This window comes from Phascolarctos cinereus, unplaced genomic scaffold (assembly GCF_003287225.1).
Source record: "Phascolarctos cinereus isolate Bilbo 61053 unplaced genomic scaffold, phaCin_HiC Scaffold_4;HRSCAF=312, whole genome shotgun sequence".
Classification (NCBI taxonomy): domain Eukaryota; kingdom Metazoa; phylum Chordata; class Mammalia; order Diprotodontia; family Phascolarctidae; genus Phascolarctos; species Phascolarctos cinereus.
In genome coordinates this window covers 360,601,073-360,623,431 of record NW_027555847.1, presented here as the reverse complement: position 1 = coordinate 360,623,431, position 22,359 = coordinate 360,601,073, and the positions used below count along the sequence as shown (strand labels likewise).

The 22,359-nt window shown below is 42.6% G+C and overlaps 1 protein-coding gene across 4 annotated transcripts in view; it reads right to left on the bottom strand.

Annotated features, from left to right (window-relative positions):
- The window catches only part of PDZD2 (PDZ domain containing 2), a 486,763-nt gene that overhangs the window by 309,624 nt on the left and 154,780 nt on the right, over nt 1–22,359 (bottom strand). For all 4 annotated transcript variants that reach the window (XM_020995096.1, XM_078153229.1, XM_078153227.1 and 1 more), the window contains exon 3: nt 13,604–14,444. In XM_020995096.1, the coding sequence (XP_020850755.1) occupies nt 13,604–14,079 (476 nt within the window). In that variant the 5' untranslated portion in view covers nt 14,080–14,444. The remainder of the gene's footprint in view (nt 1–13,603; nt 14,445–22,359) is intronic.

The following is a 22,359-nucleotide window of genomic DNA, read 5'->3' as shown; positions in this document are numbered from 1 at the left end:
CTCACTTGCCTCCTTCTAGATTCTTCTCTGCACAGAACTATTTGAGGGTATTTAGCATTCAGTCATGGCAGCAGATACACTTGGGTCCATTCGTACCCAGCTAAATGCTCAGTATACGCCAGAAGCACCACAAAAAGATGGGGCTGCTTGTAAGTGAAAGAAAGAAAGCAGACCAGTGCTTAGACTCAACACTGTTAAGGCATTAATAAGTTCTCAGAAATTTGTGTTTCTTTCATTTTGTATGGTGCATTTTCCTAGTTTATGAGAGAGTAGAAAATGTATTAACTTTACATATCATGCATAAACCAAAATAATTGTATGTTATATTTTGGAAAAGTGAAGGAATAAGTGGAATGCCCCTAGTTTTTATTTTTCCATTCCTGAAGTGAAGGTTATGCCAGCTACCTTTCCAGTGTTGCCTCAAAGTATGTCCCTTCATACTCCTGATTTGCCAGCTCAACCAGGCTACTAGTTGTTTGTCAAATGCAGTAAGCTGCGTCCCACCTCCATACATTTCTGCAGGTTATCTTCATTCCAGGAATGCATGCTTAGAACTGTAAATTTAGAGCTAGAAGGAAGCTTTGAGATCATCTGGTCCAATATTATCATTTTACAGATGGAGAAGCTGAGGCCCAGAGAAGCTAGGGGACCAGCTCATGGTCACACAGTTGACAGAGTCAGACCTAGAAACCATGTGTTTTGACTCATTATCTCCAGTTTTGAGAATCCTTAACTTTTTTCTAGGCTCAGCTCAGGTCCCACTTCTCTCTCTCTCTCTCTCTCTCTCTCTCTCTCTCTCTCTCTCTCTCTCTCTCTCTCTCTCTCTCCCCTCTCTGTCCTTTTTTCTCTCCTTCCTCTCTCCTTATTCCCCTTTCTCTCCCTCCTTCTCTGTCCCTTCTGTCCTCTCTTTTCTTCTACTCCTCTTCTCCTCTCTGTCCCTACTTCTCTCCTTCCACCTCTCTCCTCTCTCCCTCTTCTTCTCCTCTCCTCTGTCTCTGTCTCTCTGTCCCTCTGTCTCTCCCTCTCTCTCCAGTCCTCTAGCACACTCAGGCTGATCTCCTTTGCACTATATATTTGTATATTATACCTTACTTTGCACTATACTTATGATTATAGTTTAAAGCTGGAAGAGACCCTCACAGTGACCAACTCCAATCCCCTAATTTTACAGATGAGAAACTTGAGGCCCAGAATGGTTTAGTGTAGGATATATGATTATAAAATTCTGAGCTGGGATTTGAAACCAGGTCTTCTTGATTCTAACTCCTTAAGTAGGTACTACTATGTCATTAAAAAAAAAACACAACTTTGTACCCCTAGTATCTAGCACAGTACCTTGTAAAATAGGCATTTGAATGTATGTTTGTTGAAATAAATTAATAGGCAATCAAATGTGATTTAGTTTTAGTTCCCTAAACAGTCCTTCAAGTGACACATCTGAGGCTCCTCTGTTTAACCTTCACTCTTTCATCCTCAGGGGCAAAGATTCCAAGGTGCCATTGTTTGACATTCCTAATGTCAACTGTGTTCATGGGAAACTGGGCTGGGGAGCAGGAGGTCCCTAGAAAATGTGAGTTCTTTCTCCATTCTCTTTACTGGGACTTGAATGAGGACTGATAATGCCAGAGCTCGCCTCATTGTACCCTAGGGAGGGATGTCACTTTGCATTGACAAGGCAGAAAGTGATGTGGCGAAAGAATAATAAATAGTTCATAGATCTGCGTGCTAGAAGGGACTGTAGAGGTCATCTAGGACAGGGGTTCTGAAGCATTTTTTGTGTCCCAGATCCCTCTGGCAGCTTGGTAAAGTCTATGGATGCTTCCTGAATAAAATTTTTAAATTCAAAAATCAAAATACGTAGATTATAAAGGAAACCAACTTTATTGAAATACAGTTATCAAAATGCTTTTTAAAAAAAGTTCATTGGCCTCAGATGAATAACTACTGATTCTAGTCCTCCTGCCTCATTTAATAGATAAGGAAACTGTGACCCAGAGTGGTCAAGTGACTTTTTCAAGATCACAAAGATGTTAAATATCAGGCCACGAATAAAAATGGATCAGAGGATCATAAATTTTAAGTTTAAAGGAACCAGAGAGGCCATCTGGCCCAATGCTCTCATTTTACAGATGAGCAAACTGAAGCCCAAAATGGTTAAGTGACTTGTCCAAATTCATAAAAGTTAAGTATCAGGGGAAGAAATTGAACCTAGGTCCTCTGATTCCAGATATAGCATTCTTTCCACTAAACTATGTTTCTTCTCTAGCACACTACTGTCTAAATGGAGTCATCTTCATCTTCCCTCCCTTCTTCTCTCCCATCATTTCTTTTGATGTGTAGTGATATTTCCAAACCACACAATTCATTCTTCATGTCTGCCCTTAGTACAAATGAAGCCCTCCAGTCAAGATGTTAAGTCCCTCTTCACTCGCACCCCCCATCTATTACTCTCTAGCAGTTGCTAAAACACAGCTCTAGGCTTTGGACTTTTTATTACCAACAAATCAAACACAACTTAGAGGAGAAAGAGACTGAGCTATTGATATGTCTAAAATAGAATCCTAGAACATAAAACTTTGGCTGTTCCACAGGGGGAAAGGGGAAGAGAGGAGGGAGGCAAGAATGAAGTAAGTGGCATGAAAGTTGGCTGTAAATATCTAGAGAAATTAATGATTTATTATTAGGAGCATATGAAGTCATCCCGGGGGACTTATATCCAAAAGTTATTAACTTAAGCAATCTATGGAACTATAGGAAAATAACAAACTGAAATATCAATAAACATTTATTAAGTGGCTACTAGGTACAGGGCATCATGCCAGGCACTAGAGACATACAATGTTTAGAAAAGGTATGCCCCTACCCTTATGGAGCTTACAGATTAAAAGGGGGACAGGATAAAACACAAATAATTATAATTACTTAAAAAAATGAATTAAAGAGGTATAAGGGAAAGTATTGTGTAAGGTCCAGGAAAAAAGTTTGCTATTGGGTAGATCAAGAAAAAAATCTTCATGAAGGATGTGGCATTTGAGTGGGTAGGGATTCAACAACTGAAAAAAGAAGGAATTATAGGCATAGAATACACATGGAGGAAAATGCTGAAAAGCCTCAGCAGATTTGAGAGAATAAGGAATCCAGTTTGAATAGAATTCATGGATGGGAAAAATACAAGATAGCATTTGAAAGATAAATTGGTGCCAACTTGTATAGGGAAGTGAATACCAAACAAAAGAGTCTGAATTTTACTTTTGGGGGGCAACAGGGAGCCATTGGGGAATTCTGAGCATAGCAGCAACATGATTTATGCATAAGGAAGATAAGTTTGGCAGCAGCATGAAAGATGTATTGGAGAGGCGGGTAGTGTGGAAAACCTGTTAGGAGCTAATTGCAGCAGATTGATGAGGGTTTGTACTTGGGGTGGTAGCAGCGGGAATCCAAGAAGAAGGCACAGATACAAGAGATACTGTAGAGGTGGAATAGACAGGAAGTCACCAAGAACGGTAGGAAGGGATGGGGTAGAGAAGAAGACTACTAGTCAGGGTTGGCAGATAAGAACAGCATGGACTTAAAAAAGGAGTGTCAGATTTTGGTTAAAATGAGGAGGTAGAAGGCATGTTGGTTCCAAAGTTCAAGGATTAAGTGAGGTGGATGAGAATAGAGCCAGCATCTCAAAGAGACTGGGACTCTAATATACATCTTTGTATTTTACCTTCTATTCCTTCCTCTTACGCTATTCTTTTTTCTTCTCTACTTTTTTTTTTGCCCTCTATTCTTTTTTGCTATTTCCCCCCTGCCTGGGCCTTAGCTTTCCCTTGTATATGTCCTTCTTGGATAATCTTGCTACTATTTGTCCCTCGTTCTCAAAGAGGACCATGACGTCAGCAAGGTGATGCCATGACTTGCAAGTGAATTGGATGTAAGTGAGGAAGGGCTATGCAAAGTCACCAGCCTCACTTTCTCCTCTGAAGACGTTTGGGCATATAATCTATAGACAAACTGTCATCCTCTGTGAAGGTTCTATAAAGGAACCTCTATGCATTCTACACTCAATAAACATTTCATATATGGCAGGTGCTGAGGATACAATGTCCCTGCCTACAAGCAGTTTACATCTGAACAAGGAAGACAACATGTACGTATCTGTGTGTGTGTGTGTGTGTGTGTGTGTGTGTCCTTCCTCATCTGAGGAAGGACTGCAGCCCAGGATGGGATGGCGGAACAGATTTTGGGAAAAGCTTCATGTAGAAGGTGGTGCCTGAGCCGAGCCTGGAAGGAAACCAAGGGATTCCAAGAGGCAGCAGAGATGAGGAATGAGAGCATTCCAAGCATGGGGGATGGAGTGCCCTGTGTGAGGAAGAACAAGGAGGCCACTATGGCTGGATTTCAAAGGGTTCAGAGGGGAAGAAGACTAGAAAGGTAGAAAGGGGGGCAACTTGGAAAGAGACTTAAGTGTCAAACAGAAGAGTTTATATTGTATTCTAGAGGTAGTAGCGAGCTACTGAGTGGAGAGATGACAGGGTGAGAATTACACTTTAGGAAAATCACTTGGTTAGCTTTATAATGAATGACCAGAATGCAATAGTAGAAAATAACACTGGACAGGTTCTAGGAAGAATTGATTTCCAATAAGATAAGTTATTTAACCTTTGTATATCTTTGTTTCCTCTACTGTAAAAATAAACAAACAAACAAACAAACAAATAAATAAGAGGGTCAGATAATAGGATGAATGCTGATGATATGGACTATTTATGGTTTGGGGGGGTTTTTTTCTTTCTGTCCCATGTGCGTAGCACAATCTCTGGCACATAAGAGATGCTACAATCGATGCTTGCTTAATGGGTGAATGAATGAATGGGTGGATGTTCTCTAAAGACCCTTTCAACTCAATTTCAGTGATTTCCCAAATAATGAATGAATTAGAGAGAACTGGTGGAAAGGATTGGTGAAAATATAACTAGCAAAAACAATCCTAGAAAAGGGAAGTTGATATGTATCTGTGTTTGGGGTTGTCAGGAAGTTGCCTGGGATGCTGTCCAGCTTGAAATCAAGAGTAAGACCTGAAGAACCAGACAGGAAGGACCTTGCTTCCTCAGGATGCAGAAGAGGGTAGCTCTGGCTTGGGCCCTGGGTGGAGGCAGGAAGAGCAATCGGACTTCTTGGAAAGCCAGACAGGGAAGGACCTGGCCTGAGGAGGGCTCGATTTGCAAGACTGGCCACAGAGGCATCCAGGACTGAGAAATCTCTGAGTGAAATTTATTAAGTAAGGAGAATGAGGTAGTACTCTGTCATCAGGAAGTGACTGACATCTTATGTGGAGAGACTTAAACTCATTTCAGGCAGCCCCATTTAAAAGCATAATCAGAGAATCAGCAAAGAGGTTTAGAGAAATGATCATTGGATTAAATATAACCTTAGAGACTGGGGGAAATTATTATAGATCCTTTCTAAGAAATTTGAAGTTACTGCAGTTTCAATGTTTAAGATGCCCCCCACGGTTCATGCCTTTAGGCACATTTATTGAGAATAAACTGCTGACACCAAAGATCAAAAAAATAGTCTTAAATAAAATCAAATCCCATTTAACCTGCAAAACCCTTCCAGCCAAGTCTAAAGCCTATGTAAACTACCAGTCTCCGTGGTGAAAACACAAGGGTTTTCATTATGAAAATGTGTCCCAAAGGAAGCGGCAAGGCGTGTGAGTCTGAAAGACACAGAAAGCTAGATAATCTCTATTAGACTGTGGGGTGGAATCCTATCCAGGCCCCTGGAGGAATATATTCACTGATCCCTGCCCAGCATTAGGACCCTAATCTGGACGCACAGGCTTTATTAGAACGGAAGCTTATCGAGGCCAGGGACTGTCTTGCGTTTTGTCTTTGTAGTCCCAGTGGTTAGTACAGTGTCTGGCAAGTGTTGCTGTTGTTGTTCAGCTGTTATGGTCACGATAAGCTCTTTGTGACTCCTTTGGGAGTTTTCTTGGCAAAGATACTGGAGTGATTTACTATTTCTTTCTCCAGCTCATTTTTTTTCAGATGAGGAAACTGAGGCAAACAGGGTTAAGTGACTTTCCCAGGGTCACCCTGTACTAAGTGTCTGAGTAAGTAAGTGTCTGATGATGACTCCAGGCCTGACACTCTCCTGGGCTACCTAGCTGTCCCCAGGCACATAGCAGGTCCTTAATAAATGATTTTTCATTTATTCATTCAAGATACTTTATGCTTCTGGCCTCTCTGGGGGATCAATTTATACCCCTCTGAATTTTATGTTTTGTTTCTAATGTAATTCAAAGTCCATGGGAGTCCAATCTTGATTTTTATATCCTGGTGAAAACTTTAAATTAAATGTCAAACAGGGGAGTTTATATTTGATAATAAAGGCAAATGACAAACTCATACCCACTAAATCTTTGAAAAGAGATCCCATTTAGAGACAACTTTTGGTGAAGAAATCTGCTTAATTGTTTCAACGCTGGTTATGCAAAAGTCAGAAGGGTCTGGCTCTTTTCAAAAGCTTATTGGTAGGACTCTCCTGGTAAAGGAAGCAGTTCTTAGTGATAGAATGAGGAACAGCTGGAGCACACAGAACTCGCCCCTAGGTCAAGAGATTTGAGAACAGACTGAAAGGCTTACATTTGATTGGTAAGAGAGGAGATACAAAGGCTTGGAGCTGGGGGACCTACACAGGGCAAGAGTGTAAGAGGTACTCACTTGAGAACACTTAAGTCTCTAAGTAGTGAAAAAAAAAATTGTACCATTTACACACCTGTAGTCAGCTAAATGCTAAAATCAGTGAAAATGGACAGGGCTTCCAGTAGAAGGAAGAAAGGCAACAGACCCATGTTCAGAGCAGCACTTCTTATCCCATATGGGGTCATGAAAAATTTGGCAACAGTTAAAAGTTTCTGAACAAGCAACAACCAAAAATTAATTCAAAATCAAATGCCTAATGAATCCAAGATGTTTCTGGCAGCACTTGCCAAGGTGCACGTACAACTTCACTGAAGCCTTTGTTCTGAATACACAGCACGTACACTTTGTATTGGGATGCCCTCAGATGACACAATGCCAATGAAAGCTTCCAAAACACATGAATGGAAGCCCTGGTTTAGAGAATGTGCTATGAATGAATGAGAAGTACTTAGAAAATTTTACAGGATCCTAAGGCCACAGATTTTGAGCTATGAGGGCTCTCAGGGACCATGCAATAAGCCTTCTCATTCTACAGATAAGTAAATTGAGACCCAGAGATGTGATGTAACTAGCTCAAGGTCATGCAGGTCAGCAACAACTTTTTTGAACCTTTTATATGGCATATTTCCCTAGTATATTTGTAGAAAGTGTCATTAATATTACATGCAATTGTCAAAATAATTTGTTTTACATTAAAAAAATATAGTATATATACAATAGTATATTATATACACATTTATATATTATATATAGTATAAATAAAACATAGTATATTTTTAATATAATGGGTTTTATAGTGGGATGTCTTGTTCTTTTTTCATATCTCCATGATTGAAATGAATGTAACCACAATGCTTTGGGATCACCTAGGGACAGCTACCACAACTACCAGCAGACAGCCAGACAGGAATTAAAAAGCCTCTCTGAGACTTTCCCTGTAACCTCAATCCCTTTGAAATGAGTGGAAATCACATCATCGCTCATAATCTCCTTCTTAGCCAGGGCTTCAGTTTCTCCTTCTTAACAAGATATTGCCTTCCTGCACCCGTCTCAGGACTGATATTCCTGAATGAATAGAAGAAGCAATCGCCTATTTATTGTGATGGTGGACCTGCCTCACTGTGCTAACAGAGGACCTGAAAACACTCATGTTACACATTCCTCTGAGTTAAGACACAGTGTTTCCACAAGGGTCCATGTTAAAATGAAGGTGTGCAACCTAGGAGAGGCAAGATGTTAAACTACTTTCAGTCACTAATACTTTAACATGAGTTATTTTATTGGATGAGCCAGAACAGAGGAATGAGTAGAATGGAAAATAAGACCTACAAGTTTTGACTTAGAGAGTGGAGGAAGAAGGGAAGGAAATCACAAGGACATGAACTTCTGCCAAGGAGCATGTCCAGATGGGGCATGGAACCAGGAAAAGTCCTTGATATTCAGGAAGAAGCATAAGAGCACCAAGCATCACGAGGGCAGAGAAGGTGCCAAGGGTTCGGTTTTGTCTACTTCACAATCTTGCCTAGTGCTCGCCTTGCCAGATCGCTGATCTGAGTGAGATACAGTGATGAAAGTACTTGACAGTTACTGTGGGTGGAAATTATCTTTATTATTACCACATGTTCAAAGTATGTGTGATTTTGCAAAATTGCAAGATAAGGCTTGGCTGGTCACTGGCCTGGGGTCAAACAGCTCATGGGCCTAAGAACATAAGGAGGTAAATGGAGCTGGCAGCTGAGCCAGGCCAGAGCATGGTGGGATGCACAAGATGGCGCATGAATTTTGAAAAATGTAAAGAAAAGGCAGCCACCCCTGAGTGCTGCATTGAGAATGAGAACAAAGGGAAAACTCCTGAGCTTTAAAGTTGTACAACTCAAGTGAACTCAGCTGGATCTAGGTTAGCTAAGCCACTAGTTAAGAGGTAAAAAAAGGTGATCTATGCCTAAAGGAAGAACCCATTCTTATCTGTGGCTAGAGAGAATGCTAGGCCATTGGCTCACACATGTACCTCAGTTAGAGTGTGAAGACGGAAATTCTTAGATGAAATTAACTGATTACATCCCATGGTGTAGGTAGATTGATATGGAGACAGGAAGAGCTGGTTTTAAAAATTCTGCTTGAGCTATCTGTGTGACCTTGCTTGACTCACTTAACTTCTCTCAGATTCAGTTTCCCCATCCATAAAATGAGAGTAATAATAGCACCTACCTCACAAAATTGTTTTAAGAATCAAATGGGAATGCATGAAAGCATGTTGCAAACCCTAAGCATTAGCTTTTATTATTGGTATACTATTGGCAGCGAGGTGGCGCCATAGTGCACAGAGTGCCTGGCCTCGAGTCAGGAAGACATCTTCCTGAGCACAAATCTGGCCTCAGACACTTACCAAACTGTGACCCTGGACAGGTCACCTGATCCTGTTTGCCTCAGTTTCCCCATATGTAAAATGAGCTGGAGATGGAAATGGCAAACCACTCCAGTATCTTTGCCAAGAAAACCCCAAATGGGGTCACGAAGAGTTGGACACGACTGAAACAATTGAACAACAACATTCTTGAGAATTCTCTACTCCCACACACACCTTGTTTCACATAATTCTTCCCCTTAATTCTCACTGAAAGCTTTTTACACCCTGCTGCAATTTCAGAGAAAAAATTTCACAGCCTCTTAAGCTCTGGAGGTCACCAGCCCAGGCCACCAGCAGGATGAGTGGCCACAAAACTCCAAAGGTTGTTCTTGCTATACTAGCCTTTGACCACAAGGTGGCAGGGGAGGGTCCTTCTCCGAAGAGAACAGCCAGCCCGAATGGGCAGCAAAACTCCGTCTGGGGGAAATCAGGGCTGAGGGAGGAAGGCTCCCGTTCTGGCCCCCGCTCATTCAGGAACGGTGACTGGCTCGCAGTGTCACCGAAGGCACCTTTGCGAGTGTATGTGGGAGGGTTAGATCTACCCTTTGATTGGCTGGTTTTAGTTCGAGGGTTTTCATTCTATGTGATCTTGGGTGAGTCCCTTCACCATTCTAGCCTCAGTTTCCTCATCTGTAATATTGGTAAACCTTGTTACCTCACCAAGATACTGTGAAAATCATGTGATAGAGTGGAAAGTGCACCAGACTGGGAGAAAGAAAGCCCGGGTTCTTGTGGCAATTCTGTCACTAATTTGTTATGGGACATAAGGTCCATCCCTCACCTCTCTGTGTTTGACTATAAAATGAGGCAGCTCAAATAGGACTAAGGTCTAATCCAGTTCTAAGAAATGAGATAATTTGAAAGTGGTTTGAAAATATACAGTACTTTCTGCAGTAATGCCCCATTTAACTGACATCATCGATGAAAGAGGTGTTCCACACATAGTGTATTTCACGTAGTAAGATCCTCAGCATTTGCTGAATTTAGTACATGATTTTTCTAAAGTGCTGAAACCTGGCACTTTAAGTGCCAATTTTTTTTAAATTTAACTACTTCTTATGGAAAACATTTCAAGTATATTATATCATTCCCTGCCCATCTACAGTACATTGAACTTAATTTGTGTTAAGAAACATCCATTACTAGGATACAGCAACACCTGCCCCCACTTCTAGCACTGTCTCCTAGCCCTCTCTCATAATTGCTTCTCATATGCAATAATTCATGAAGAATTAAAGCTGTCCAGGAGAAACCAGACATTTAGGATTTTTTAATTTTAAAAGCAAATTGAAGTCAGGAGGTCTGGGCTGAAGGGTAGCTTTACTTCACTCCTGAAGTATAAAATGCATGTGCTTTGTGCTCATTTTAGTTTTCTTACACATCAAGGCTTCTCCTCTCTCTCACTTACAGAAGTGTTCTAAAATGCACAGGTTACCAGAAGTCTGAGCGTCCTGAGAATGGGGTTGCATGATCACTATTATCTAACTTCATTCTTATATAAAAGTATCTAGTAAAAGTGTGCTTTCTGAGAAGCAAACTTAATCCTATTCAACAAGGGGCCTTTTAGTTGGGGGAAGAAGTTGTTTGGTTTTTGTCCTGAATTGTGGTGCCAGCCTGGAACAAGCTGTCCTTACACGGTTCAGCTGATGTTTGCTTATAGAATGCCCTGCCCAGCTGGAGTGCCATCCTACAAAGTGCTCCTTGTATGGACAAGTAGAGAACACTCTTTGCAGTCAATCTCCCCTTTACAATCTCCCTAGTTCCAAAGCCAAAAACAAAAAAAAAACACCTCAATATGCAGAAAGTCCATCTTCACCTCAGCCCTGGCCAGTAGCACCAGAGACCACAAACAGAAAACTTTCCTCTGAATCATGGCCAGGGATGCAGGCTGAGTCACATGTCCAAAGCCCGAGCATCAGAATGTGCCTTGACATTCAGCAGAGACGACTGGGAGCATTGTGGGGCGGGGATTTCTGCAGAAAACTTTCTTTGAGCTATGCTCAGAAGAGTGGCCATACCTGCTCATAGTGGCTAAGCTTCCTGGACCTTTCACTCTATCCCAGGCCACAACCTGGAAAGAAGTGAAGACTCTGGGACTAGCACACGAGAAAAAAGGGGAGTAGCAGAAATGGGGAACTCAGAATCAGACCTAATATTGCAGGTGCAGCTGCATCTGAGTGAAGTCCTATCATGATGCTAACTTCCCATTTCTGTTGAAGGCATAGCCATTCTTCCAGATTCACAATCTCCATATCATCTTCAGCTCCCTACTTTTCATCACCCCACATCACACAATAAGTTGTCAAGTCTTATTCTCTAACTACAAGTCTGATCCTAACCACATCTCTCATAACTGTCCACATCTCTCTACTCACACAACCACCACACTAGTCTAGGTCTGCATCACCTCTCACCTGTATTATCTATCTATCTATCTATCTATCTATCTATCTATCTATCTATCTATCTATCTATCTTTCTTTCTTTCTTTCTATCTATCTATCTAATATTATATATTATACATAACATATAATTGTATATAATGTATCATATATAATAATATTACATATGATACATGGTATAATGAACTCTAACAGCCTCCTAATTGGTCTCCCTGTTTTAAGGCTCTGCCTTCTCTAACTCATCCTCCACCCAGTCGCCAAAGTGATTTTCCTAAAGAATAGATCTGACCATGCCACTCCTCTCCCCAATAACCACACTAGCTCCCTATTGCCTCTAGGATTAAATTGGCACATGACATGGCTCCAAGTTATCTTCCTGGGCTTGTTACACATCACTCCCCTTTCTGCCCTTGATAGTCCAGTAAAAAAACCAAGTCTGCTCCTGTTCCTTGTACGTAATATTTCATCTCCTATCTGTGCCCTTGAACAGGCTGTCCCTTGTGCCTAGAATGCACTCCCTCCTCACCTAAGCCTCTTAAAATCTCTAGTTTCTTCTAAAGCTCAGTATAAGCATCACCTCCCTCATGAGGTCTTTTGTGACCTTTCCAGCCACTAGTGCCTCCTCCTGCCCCCCTCAAATTACCTTGTATTTACTTTAAATTTTTTTTTATTTTATTAAATATTTCCCAGTTAAGAGTAACAAATTTTAGCATTAATTTTGGAAATTTTTGAGTTGCAAATTCTCTCCCTCTCTCCCTCCCCTCCCCTTTGACAAAGCAAGCAATATGATATAGATTCTTGTATTTACTTTTTATATAATTTGTGTGTGTACATGCTGTTAGAATGTAGGATCCACAAGGGCAAGAACTATTTCATTTTGGTCTCTGTATCTCCAGTGCCTGGCACACTGACCTTTATTGATAACTGGTGATGTTTATTATCATTACTCTTATTTTCATTATTATTAATGGATGGCATTTACAAAGTGCTTTACATGTTGCAAAGCTTTTTTACATATATTATCTCATTTGAGACTCACAACAATCCTAAGAGCTAAATCCTTTGAGTATGATTTTCCCTTATTTTGCTGATAAGGAAACTAAAGTTCAGAGAAGTTCAATGCCTTGTCGTGGTCAGGAGGGATTCTATAAAAGGTGAGCAGGGAGTACATGTGAGGCATTATGGTGCACGGGAAGAAACCATACAAAGGCATCACCCAGGATAAGGAAGAGGAGTTGAAACAAGACAGTGTTCCTCTGGCCCAGCAATGCCACTACCAGGGCTGTAGCCCAAAGACATCAGAGAAAAAAGAAAAGGACCCATATGTACAACAACATTTATAGCGGCAACTTTTGTGGTGGCAAAAAACTGGAGATTGAAGGGATGCTTATCCATTGGGGAATGGCTGAACAAGTTATGGTATATGATTGTGATGCAATACTATTGTGCTATAAGAAATGATGAGCAGGATGCTCTCTGAAAAACCTGGGAAGACTTACATGAACTAATGCAAAGTGAAGTGAGCAGAACCAGGAGAACACTGTACATAGTAACAGCAGTATTATAATGACAAACAACTGTGAATTGGCTACTCTGATCAAGACAATGATCCAAGATAATTCCAAAGGACTCAAGATGGAAAATACTACCCACCTCCAGAGAGACAGAACTGATGAACTCAGTGCAGATTGAAGCATACTTTTTTTATTTTATTTTTTTCTTGTCTTTTTTTTTTATTTTGCAACATGGCTAATAAGGAAAAATGTTTTGTATGACTCCACATGTGTAACTGATATCATAGAAGGGACCTTGGAGGCCATCAGATCCAATCCCTTCATTTTACAGTTTGAAGCACACAGAGGTTAAGTGACTTGCTCTGGGACATATAGCTAGTAAGTGTCTGAGGAAGGATTTGAACACAGGTCTCCTTCACTCTAAGTCTACCACTGTGACACCTAGCTGAGCACGTTATGTCTTTAGGATGTCTGCCACAAGCTGGCTTCTAGCACATATTCTGAAACAAGCAAAGTTCATTCTCATTGACACAGTACCAAGCTGGCCACTGCCCATGCTAATAGGCTGAACTACCACTCACTCACCTGGCCCCAGTGACATCAACTCCAACCATGAGCTGCCCGTTGAGGGAAAGGATTTCATCCCTCAGCCTCACTTTGCCACACTTCCCAGCAGGACTGTTCTTCTTTAGCTCGGTCACCCATATGCAGCCCACATCCAGCACCGGGCCCTGGTGTGTTTTCCACTTCTTACCACCTCGCCGTCTTTCACCGTAGTCTCCAAAAACAGGAATGTTCCCAAAACTGAGCCCCACGGTATCTGTGTCCCCCATCTCTTTGGTCAGGTACACAGTGCAGATTTCCATCTCGAGGGGGCTCTGGTCAAGCACAATCGTGCTTTCATCCACAGCGAAGTTCAGCTGGATGTATTCTCGGAGCTTCTGGATGGCAGACTGGCAAAGGCTGTGCTCGGGCCCTCCCTGGGTCTCCTGCAGATTGCTCCGCAGCCACTGGAGAAGGAGAGGGAGATGCAGCCCCGCGTTGTCCTGGGTAATGGGCATGGCGGCCACCCCAGGATGCCACCATCATGAGCAGAAGCACTTCAAAGGGGCCGGAGCCAGCACAGGCCTAAGCCCTTGGGATGTCCTGGCTGTCATCCACTTGGCCTGTTCTCATGTTCAGACAGGCAGGGGACCACGGGGGTAGCCTACGCAATGCTGAGCTGTTGTTGGCCTTGGCAAGGTGAGCACAGGACACGCTTAGCAAAACACTGAAACAATTGCCACAAAGTATTCAACAAGAGGAGGAAGGAAGTGTCAAACAAGTTCTTGCTTGGATGGTCTAACAGCTGCCCAGAAGGGAACTACATGGAAATTAGGTATTCCACCAGAAGTGACATCACCTCATCATCCATACTTATTCACACCTGTGGGGGGGGATGGGGGGGGGGAGAAAAACACATATAAAGTATCTCTGTTAAAAATGAAGGATATTCTTGCCGGGCCACACATGATAAACATTCATAGTCATACAAACACTTTAGGGTTTCCGAAGTGTTTTCCTCACAACAGGCCTATTGAGTGAGAGTGCAAATATTATTGCTTATCACTTACTCTCTCTGTGGTTTGGGGTCTTAGGCTCCTCATCGGTGAAAGGAATCAGACTGGAGGACCAGTAAGGTCTCTTCCGGCTGCAAGTCTTTGGGGGTGACCTTACTGGTCCTCCAATCTGATTCCTTTCACCGATGAGGAGCCTAAGACCCCCCACCACAGGGAGAGTAAGTGAAATATCCAGAATTGGAACCCAGGTCTACCTAGGTGGGGCACTTGGCAGAATGTTGGGCTTGGAGTCAGGATGACTTATTGGGTGTGTGAACTTGGGCAAATCACTTAATCTCCCCTAGCCTCAGTTTTCTCAATAGCAAAATGGGGATAATAGCACCTACCTCACAGGAGGGTTGTTGTTAAGATCAAATGAAATAACATAAATAAAACACTTTGCAAATCCTAAAATGCTACATTTTTTGTTGTTGTCCAGTCATTTCAGTCACGTCCAACTCTTCGTGTCCCCATTTGGGGTTTTCTTGGCAAAGATGCCAGAGTGGTTTGCCATGTCCTTCTCCAGCTCATTTTATAGAGGAGGAAACTGAGGCAAACAGGGTGAAGTGACTTGCCTGGAGTAAGTGTCTGAGGCTGGATTTGAACTCGGGTCTTCCTGACTCCAGGCCTCATGCGCTATCCACTGTACCATCTACCTTCCCTAAAATGCTATATAAATGTTAGCTATTATTACTTGTGTGACCCTAAGCAAGTTCCTTTACTTCTCTAATTCTCAGTTTCCTCATCTGTAAAAAGAAATGATCTTTCAACTCTAAATCGATGATCCAAATCTATGGTTTATTTTATATTACTTCCTTTCATAAACCCTGCATTTCAGCCAAACTTGTCTCCTTGCTGTTCCATGAACAAGACACTCCAGTTCTCAGCTCTAGATATGTTCTCTGGTTGTCCCGCATCCCTGGAATGCTCTCCCTCCCCATCCCTGCCTACTGGCTTCCTTTAAGTTCCAACTAAAATTTCCTCATCTACAGGAAGCTTTTTCCAACCACTCTTAATTCTAGGGCCTTTCCTCTGTTAATTATTTCCTATTTATCCTGCAAATAGCTTGTTTATACATATTAGTTGGCTTGTCTCCCCTCTCCCCTGCATCTTCCCCCACTTAGATTGTGAGCAACCGAGGCCCACTGTCTTTTACCTCCTTCTATAGCTGCAGTGCTTAGCACAGCACTTGGCCCATAGTAGGTGCTTAATAAATGTTTATTGACTGCCTGATTGCTGTTTTCTATACATGATATTCCACCTCTTCCTTTGATGCCTTTGCCTCTCCCTTACCTGAAATATTCTTTCTTTTTTCCTTCTCATCTTAGAAACCCTGACTCCTTTCAAGGCTCAGCTCAGGTACCTTTGGTACCCACTTTCCCCTGCATGAGACCTTTTCTGGTCCTTTCCTAATTATTTATGCTCACACTCCCCCCCATTACTTTATATTTAATTTCCATATATTATGTATTTATCTGTGTATCTGCCCCCACCCAGTAAGCCCCTTGAAAACCATGAGGGTTTCATTTTTGTCTTTGTATATATAACCCAGTTCAGCTCTACCTCACTTAAATCCAATTCACCTGCAAGTCAAGACAACACCCTCCTGATGTCATCGGCCCTCTTTGAAAACGAAGGGTGAGCAACAGCAGCACCATAACCTAGTACCTTGCAATGTTTCATTCAGTCAATAAACATTTAGTACAAAAATGATTAATTATATCATTATAATATATAATTATCATTATATTAATTGTTACATATAATTTATTTTGTAATATATTAATTGTGTGTAATATACATAATGATATGTCTGTGTCTGGCACACAGAAGGGGTTTAGTAAATGCCTGAGGAATGAATAAACAAATAAATAAATAAATGAGCTTCTCTCCCCTAAAATCCCAAAGAATATATGAAGCCAGTCAACCAATGAAATGGGTAGTATGGTTAGGTGGCCTATAATTTCCTTGCCCAAAATCAGTGACCTCTAATGACCCTTCCTATTTTCTGATTCCATTGTGAGTGAATGTAAGGGAAATCAGATAATCTGTGTCTATTATAATGATTGGAGATAATTAAAGGCATAAAGACCCCCAGCTCAATTTATCAAATACCCTAAGTCAATATGCAAGGGAAACCCTAGAGAAAAAAATGGCCAACTCCAGAGCATTGGAGGACTTGGGCCCAGAAGGCCCTCGCTCCAAAGAGAGATCCAAACACGACCACCCACCAATAATCAATATGTGAAAATTCTCATTCCTGCCTCCAACCAGAGCTTTTCAACAACAGAGAACCAGCAGGCACATTCCCATGTGAGATGCTGTGGGTGTGTAGTTTCTTTGTCTGTCATGTGTAATTCTCAAATTAGATTTTCCTCCAGGAATGCTTCAACCAGACTCCACCGTCACGCAAATGAATTCTGAGTAGCTTGATGTTGACAAGCTTCTCATCCAAAATCTGAGTTTACGTTGGGAAGGCATGTTGTCAGAATGTAACCGCTCTCTCAACTTTTCCCCTGCCAAGGCACTGGACTGCCCGCACCTGGGCACTGAGGCCCATGGCAGGGAAGGGAGGGCCACAGGACAGAACAAGCTAGGATCAATCAGTCCCTGTGACCAACTGTTGGCAGACAGTATTCAAAAGTCCTTGGGCTGAACCAGGCCTTGTGTCAGAGTCAGATACTCTGCTAGCAAGGTCTCTGATTCCTGGTTACCGCCTACTGTGAGCTAGGCTAAATGCCCATCCTTTAATCTGGCCTTGAATGCCTGCATTCCAAATCTTCTCCCCATTCTGTTCATTGTTCCCTTTTTGTCTGGGTTCAGAATTGGGCTAGGTTCAGAATTTTCAACTGGAGGAGGAGGTTAGGAAGGGCCTGTCAACAGATACCAATGAGGTATATGAGGAAATATGACACAGGGTTAAGAGTTCCTTCAGTGGGTTTGGAATTAACTACAAGCTGGGGTCAAAACTGGGAGACACAAGCTGAAGGTGAGTCAGGGCCTGGGATGTAGGCAAATGTATCCCAGAGGTATGCTAGTAAATATTTAGAACCAGGTCTTTAAAGGGAAAATTATATACCCTTTTAAGTGAAATCTGCCTTTTTTATGTTTTCTCCATCACTTTCTTAAGTCTAAACAATCCACAAAACAATAAATCAAGCCCTGATTTGTAGCATTTACCAGTTTCCGAGACATAAATGCTTACGCTGAAAATATAACAATCAATCAATTCAAGCTGGCTCTAGCACACCACTGGGCCTTAGCTGCCTCCTTGGCGTGGAACTCTGCCAGGAGAGATGAAAGGTCACAGATGGGAGCCAATGCTATGTGGCTGGAGGAGCTGATGTATACATGGTGCATGATCCAGATCAGAAATGGATAAAGTGACAAGTAGGGATGGGCCAGGCCAAAGGTGGACTTCTCCTAGTAGGGTTAGTTGTCTCCCAAAGAGGCCCTTTTATCAGGCAGCTCAATTCAATTCACTTCAACAAAAATCTCTTTAGCATCTTAAATTTTGCTAAGGCCCTGAGGAAGATAAACAATTTAAAAAAGACTGAGCCCTCATGGAGCTTACAGTCTAAGAGGAATAAGATACAAACACAAATAACTATGGATACACAGTATGACATGAGTGCATTGGAGCACTACAAACTCCTGGTTTCTGGACAATCCTACATTGTAGGAAGCATTCCTGTCTTAGAAGTAGATGTGTGGGCAGCTAGGCGGCACAGTGGATAGAGCACCAGCCCTAAAGTCAGGAGGACCTGAGTTCAAATCCGGCCTCAGACCAAACACTTGACACTACCTGTGTGACCCTGGGCAAGTCACTTAACCCCAACTGCCTAAAAATAAAAATAAAAAAATTGCTAAAAGAAGTAGATGTAGAAGGGGTCTTAAAGGTCATCTAGTCTGTCCTGGCCTCAAAGAGACAGAGCAACTGGACACCCATCATCAGGGCAAGGGACTGAATCTATGAATTCATTGGTGCAGGGTGAGGAAACCCCCTGTACCAATGCAAGACCAAACCCTCTCTACAACTAGACATTTAAAGAGTTTCACAGAACACTGAAAGGTGACTTGTCCAGGGTCACCTCGCCAGGCTCTATCAGGGGCAGGGCTTGAAGCCAGGACTTCCCAGCTTGGTGATTGGCTCTCCAGCCACTATTCCACGATGTTTCTCTGTGTAAGTCACACAGATGGAAAAACAGATTCAGAAGGATGCAAAGACCTCAGAAATCAGCCTTTCAGTCAATATCACTTCTTGAGAGTTATATCTATTTAGATTTGGAGCCAGATCACCTGAGTTCAAGTCCTAGCTAGTTCTGTCACTGGCTGTGTGCCCCTGGAACATTCACTTAATTTCATTTTTTTGGTTATTGTTGTTGTTTTTTTAGGCAGTTGGGGTTAAAGTGACTTGCCTAGGGTCATACAGCTAGTAAGTGTCAAGTGTTTGGTCTGAGGCTGGACTTGAATTCAGGTCCTCCTGACTTCAGGGCCCAGTACTCTATCCACTGTGCCACCTAGCTTCCCCCATTCACTTAATTTCTCTGGGCTGCTTTTCTCATCTCCAGAATAAGAATTGGACTAGCTAACCTTGAAGGTTCCTTTCGGCGTGGATATTTACAATCCTGTGAGCCTAGAGAGATGTGACTAATATGCTCTTATTTTCATCAGATTCGTAATGAGAATAACAGGGATGACCAAATTCAGCTGGGACAGACCAATCTGAGCCCTTGAGAAATGCTTTGAGACTGTAGACACTGCCTCCTTCCACCAATTCACCCCCTAGGGTCACCCCCAGGGGTCAGGCAGACTCCTGTGCCAAAGCCGGGACAGGGGTATCATCAGTTCTCCAATTTTCCCCTGATTACAGGGCTGGCTCTAGAGCAGTCTAAAGGCCATGCATATGAATTTGGAAAATAATTTAAATTTAATTTATTCTCAGAAAGAAGGTGGGTGAGGCTTTTTGGAATGATGAGTTCTTCCTGAGGAGTGCCACGGGACCTTCCAACCAAATGACACTGTAGCAGGGCATCACAATGTTCTCTCTTCCCGTCTGACCTCACTCTCCTAGCCTGCTCCACAAAGGGAAGGAGCTTTCCACTCTCCCCACAATACGTTGACAAATCACAATGTTAGAGACAAAAAGGCTCATAGGTTTAAATCCCTCTCATTTTACAGATGGGGTAACTGAAGCTGAGAGAAGTGACTTGTCCAAGATCACAAAGGTTGTATTAGAGGCAAGATTTGAATATAGGTCTTCTGAATCCTAAGTCAGTGCACCTTCGACCCTGCCACACTTCTTCCCTTCTCACCTGCACTGCTGAGTGGTCTTTTCACTAAGAGAGAGACAAGGATGGGGTGGGAAAGGGGGTGAGTAGAGGAAAGAGGAAAGCTAGGAGGAGAGAGAGAGAAAGAGAGATTGAGAGAGAGACTAAGGCAGAGGGACAGAGAGACTGAGAGAGACATAAAGAGGGAGGAGGAAAGAGAGAAGGGAGGAGGGAGGGAAAGGGGAGGAGAGAAAGTGAGGGAAGGAGGATGAGGAAGAGGAAGAGAAAGAGGGAGAGAACAGAGGTGTGGAGGGAAGAGAATCTTTGGGGAAAGGAGTAGAACCTAACAGTCATTTGAGAGGGAACCTCCCTTGAAAACCTGGAAATCGCAAGGAAGGTTTGTGAAATTTTTCTGTCAAAAAGATTCAGTTGACAGAATAAGGTTAAGAACTGGAAGAATAGACCCAAAGAGGATTTTATTCAAATATGAAGTGACTGAAACCAGAGTCAGAATCAGTGGCTAGAAGAGTTTGTTAGAGGATCATTTGACCCCAAACACTCTCACAGAGTCATTGAATATCATAGCTGGAAGGGATTCTGACAGCTGTCCAGTCCAAGCACTTCATACCAATGAAGAAATCACGAGGCCCAGAATGGTGAAGAGCTTTTCCTCAGGTCGCACAGCTAGTTTGTTGCAGAAAAAGGATTAGACTCCAGTCCTTTGATTTTTAGTCCAATGCTAATTCCAATGTAACATGCGATTCTCAGCTTCCTCATCTGAAAAAATGAGGGAATATGGATTTGGATGACTGGTTTTAAAGCTGAAAGCGACCTTATATGTAGAGTCCAATTCCCTCATTTTACAGATGAGGAAAAGGAGGCCTGAAAAATTGTTTTGTTTTGTCGACACGGTCTCCCTATCTTGTCCAGGCTAGAAATGCAGCGGCCACTTACTGGTGATCCCAAAGCTGATCAGCGTAGAAACCTTGACCCATTCTGCTTCTGATCTGGCCTCATTCACTCCTCCTGAACAGTCTGGTGCCCCCTCCATTCTCAGGGGTTCACTGTGTTGGTGCCAGATTCAATGCAGTCACTCAGTTGGCTTTAGCCTACTGTATCTCAGAAGTCCCACAATCAAGCCATCCACCCACCCCAGCCTACACCCCAGTAGCAGGTACTATAGGTGTGTGCCATCACACCCAAGCCCACCAAGATCAAATGATTTGTCCACATGATGGAGCCAGCATCTAAACCCCCACCCTCTGACTGCAAACTAGCATTCTGCCCACTGTCCCACACTACCTCCACCTCCATCCATAAGGTGCCATTCATCTTTAAAATTCTCCCAGGAGCTAAGGGAGCAAGCTGCCTCACTCATACACAAGTACTGTACTCATGCACATTTTAAACTACAGGAGAGATGAGCCAAACCTCCCTATCAGACTTTGACAATCTGCCCAGACAAAGGAGGAGGGAGGCCCCAGGGCTGGTGCACATTTCTGCACATTGAACTACTGATCAGCTATTATGGTAGAGAATAAGAAATGATCCTATAAAAACAGCCTCATTGCACCCACACAACGAGTAGTTAAATTAACTTTCCTGCAACTGGGAAGTTTACATTGAGGGACCATCGGCAATCTGATGTTCCAATGGGGCTACAGTGTTTTTCCCAATTTGGCAAAGCTCTTGCTCTCGCGTGCGGTGGCCTACTTCCCTTTCCTCCCCCCAGAGCACTGCTGGGAGTCTGGGACTTGCCTGCCCGGTGCAGAGAAGCCTCAGAGGAAACCCAAGTTGCAAAAGAGCAGGAAGGATTGACCCGTGCACCTCCCTTTAGAGCTTCCACTTTTCCCAGGCCCCAACTGTGGGAAAGACCTCAGACAATGGTCATTCTGAAGGCAGGGAAAAGAAAGTCCATGGGAGGACATAAAGCAGGAGTCCTCATTTGCTCTCCCAGGCAGGAAATCAGAATTAGGGTGGGAAACAAAACAGAGGCTGCAAAACAAATCCCCTTCTAAAGGAGATGGCATAATACAATGGAAAGAGAACCATCTCTGGAATAGTCACTACCTGTGTGACCTTGGGCAAGTCATTTAAACTCACTGGGCCTCAGTTTCCTCATCTGTAAAATAAGAAGAGAGTTAGACTAGATGACTTCTGAGGTCCTTTCCAGTTCTAAATCAATAAGCCCATGCATTAAAACCTATCTTGTCATAGATTTCAAGCTGGAAGGGACCTCAGAGATTATATAATTGAGGTGTTCTTAACCTTTTTTGTGTCTGGACCCCTTTTGCAATCTGGTGAAGCCTGTGGAGACTATGGGGTCCATTATTAAGGAACCCTATGGAATCCACAATTCTCAGAATAATGTTTTTTAATGCATAGAATAAAATATATAGGACGGGGAAGCTAAGTGGTGCAGTGGATAGAGTGCCGGCCCTGAGGACCTAAGTGACTCTGAGCAAGTCACTTA